At 40.8% G+C, this 2,143-nt stretch overlaps 1 protein-coding gene across 1 annotated transcript; it reads left to right on the top strand.

The window, feature by feature from the left end:
• The first annotated feature begins 929 nt into the window (after positions 1-929).
• Positions 930-1,859, top strand: LOC101517981 (olfactory receptor 4P4-like). Its single transcript, XM_004585553.2, has one exon. It carries the CDS (start codon positions 930-932, stop codon positions 1,857-1,859), a length of 930 nt encoding a protein of 309 aa, XP_004585610.2.
• The last annotated feature ends 284 nt before the right edge of the window (positions 1,860-2,143 follow it).

The following is a 2,143-nucleotide window of genomic DNA, read 5'->3' on the forward strand; positions in this document are numbered from 1 at the left end:
ATCTTCCCATGGTACTGTGCAGGAACATTGGGGAGACCCTTGTGTTCTCCCTCTGCTCCCGGATGCAGCGCCTCAGAAGAGCTACACAGTTCTCAGTGCGACTGAACACCGGATCCTTCCTGAGTCACAGGACTGCATCAGCATGTCAGCAGAGAATGACAGCCTCTCAAAGATTTTTAATACATCTGTGTAACCCCACAATTTCCCTTTAAAATACTCAGTCCAAAGATCAGGCATTTACATCATAAGATTCTACACCCCATGTTCAGATGGCCAAAAATGTTCTCACCAATTGCTCCTTTCCAGCCTCTCCTGTGTGATTTTTGCATGCATGTGCAAAAATTACCTTGAACATTTCTTATTACCTTGAACATTTTTCAGTTGTAAATATGAATTCCAGTAGAACGGTGAAGTGGATATTTACACAGAAATTATATGAACTTGAGACAAATACAAAGGTTTGTTATGTGTATGCAGTAAAGGACAGGATGAAAAAGAGCACTTTTTGTTTTCTCCTAAGAAATGAGCTTGGGTTCCATTGGTGCTTGAACCATGTAGCACAGCACTTAGGAGCATGAAATCCAGCATCAGATATGGTATCATATCTCCTGCCAGCTTGATAATTTTGTATAATAAATCATTAATATTTGTATTATTTTTTCCATGAATAGAATGTTTTAGAATATTTATTTGGATTTTCAAAGTAACTTGACAGAGACTGAAAGAATGTCCATGTGTAAAATGTACTTCTATTAAATATCATTAGAAACGCAGACTGTTGATTTAAAGGGGTTCAGATTAAGAATGTAATAATTTCAATGACATTTTAAGGTCAACAGTTTGAAAAAGAGACATTATAATGCCCTGTGTTCTCTACTAGTTCAGATGGATTAAAATTTCCGTGTGAATACTGCACACACCTAGACTTCATGGAAATTCATAACAATGTCACAGAATTCATTTTCATGGGACTGTGGGGAAACAGGCACACAGAGCTACTGCTCTTCTTCTTCTTCCTGCTTTGCTACCTGGCGGTCTTGATGGGGAACTTCATCATCCTGCTCACCATCACCTGCAGCCACCTCATTGAACAGCCCATGTACTACTTTCTGTGCCACCTCTCCCTCATGGATGTCTGCTACACCTCCACTGTGGTTCCACGGCTAATCAGGGACTTAGCTGCAGTAAGAAAGAACATTTCCTATGCGAAGTGCATGACACAGCTCTTTACTCTCCACCTGCTAGCCGGTGTTGAAATCTTCATCTTGGTGTGCATGGCATTAGACCGCTATGTGGCCATTGTCAAGCCCTTGCACTACATGGTCATCATGAACCGGAAGAGGTGCCACATGCTGATTGCCATGGCTTGGCTTCTGGGGTTTTGGCACTCCATTGCTCTCCTGCTCATGGTACTCAGCTTACCTTTCTGTGGTCCCAATCAGATAAATCATTACTTCTGTGATGTGAAACCTCTGTTGAAACTGGTCTGCAAAGATATCCATGTGGTTAATATCTTAGCGATTGCTAATTCAGGGATAGTGGCAGTTGCAATTTTTCTTGTTTTGGTATCTTCTTATATTCTCATTTTATACAACCTCAGGACAAGGTCCTCTGCTGGGCGTCGCAAAGCCTTGTCAACCTGTAGCTCTCACATAATGGTTGTAGTTTTGTGTTTTGTGCCTTGCATCTACATCTATGTACTACCTGCAGGAAGTGAGAACAAGGACAAGGAAGTGTCTGTGTTTTACACTGTGATTGTTCCCATGCTAAACCCTCTCATCTACACCTTGAGAAATACGGAGATGAAACATGCCATGCCGAAGGTGTGGTCTCAATTGTCACATTCAGAATTACAGTAAATCACCAGGCATTCACTGTGCTTTTAATTCCACCTTTGGCGAGTTTACACAGAAGCATTTTGCATTTTCTTTGGGAGTCGGAGTAAATTGTCACTCATGTAAAATGAATCTAAGAGGCAATTTAATATGTTCATATTATTTTCACTGCATCCTGCAGTTTACAGAGTTCAATTATTTGCAAATTTGACCATGCAGATATCAAGTGTGCAATAAATGTCCTTCTAAAATGTACCTTTGATCTTGTCAATCTCCCTTCCCCGATAACTTACACTCCAAAACCAGCC

Source organism: Ochotona princeps, chromosome 4, assembly GCF_030435755.1.
Source record: "Ochotona princeps isolate mOchPri1 chromosome 4, mOchPri1.hap1, whole genome shotgun sequence".
NCBI classification, from domain to species: Eukaryota; Metazoa; Chordata; class Mammalia; order Lagomorpha; family Ochotonidae; genus Ochotona; species Ochotona princeps.

What these genes read in the sequence shown, in the direction of transcription:
- LOC101517981 (XM_004585553.2), top strand. Translation starts at nt 930, where the DNA reads ATGGAAATTCATAACAATGTCACAGAATTCATTTTCATGGGACTGTGG.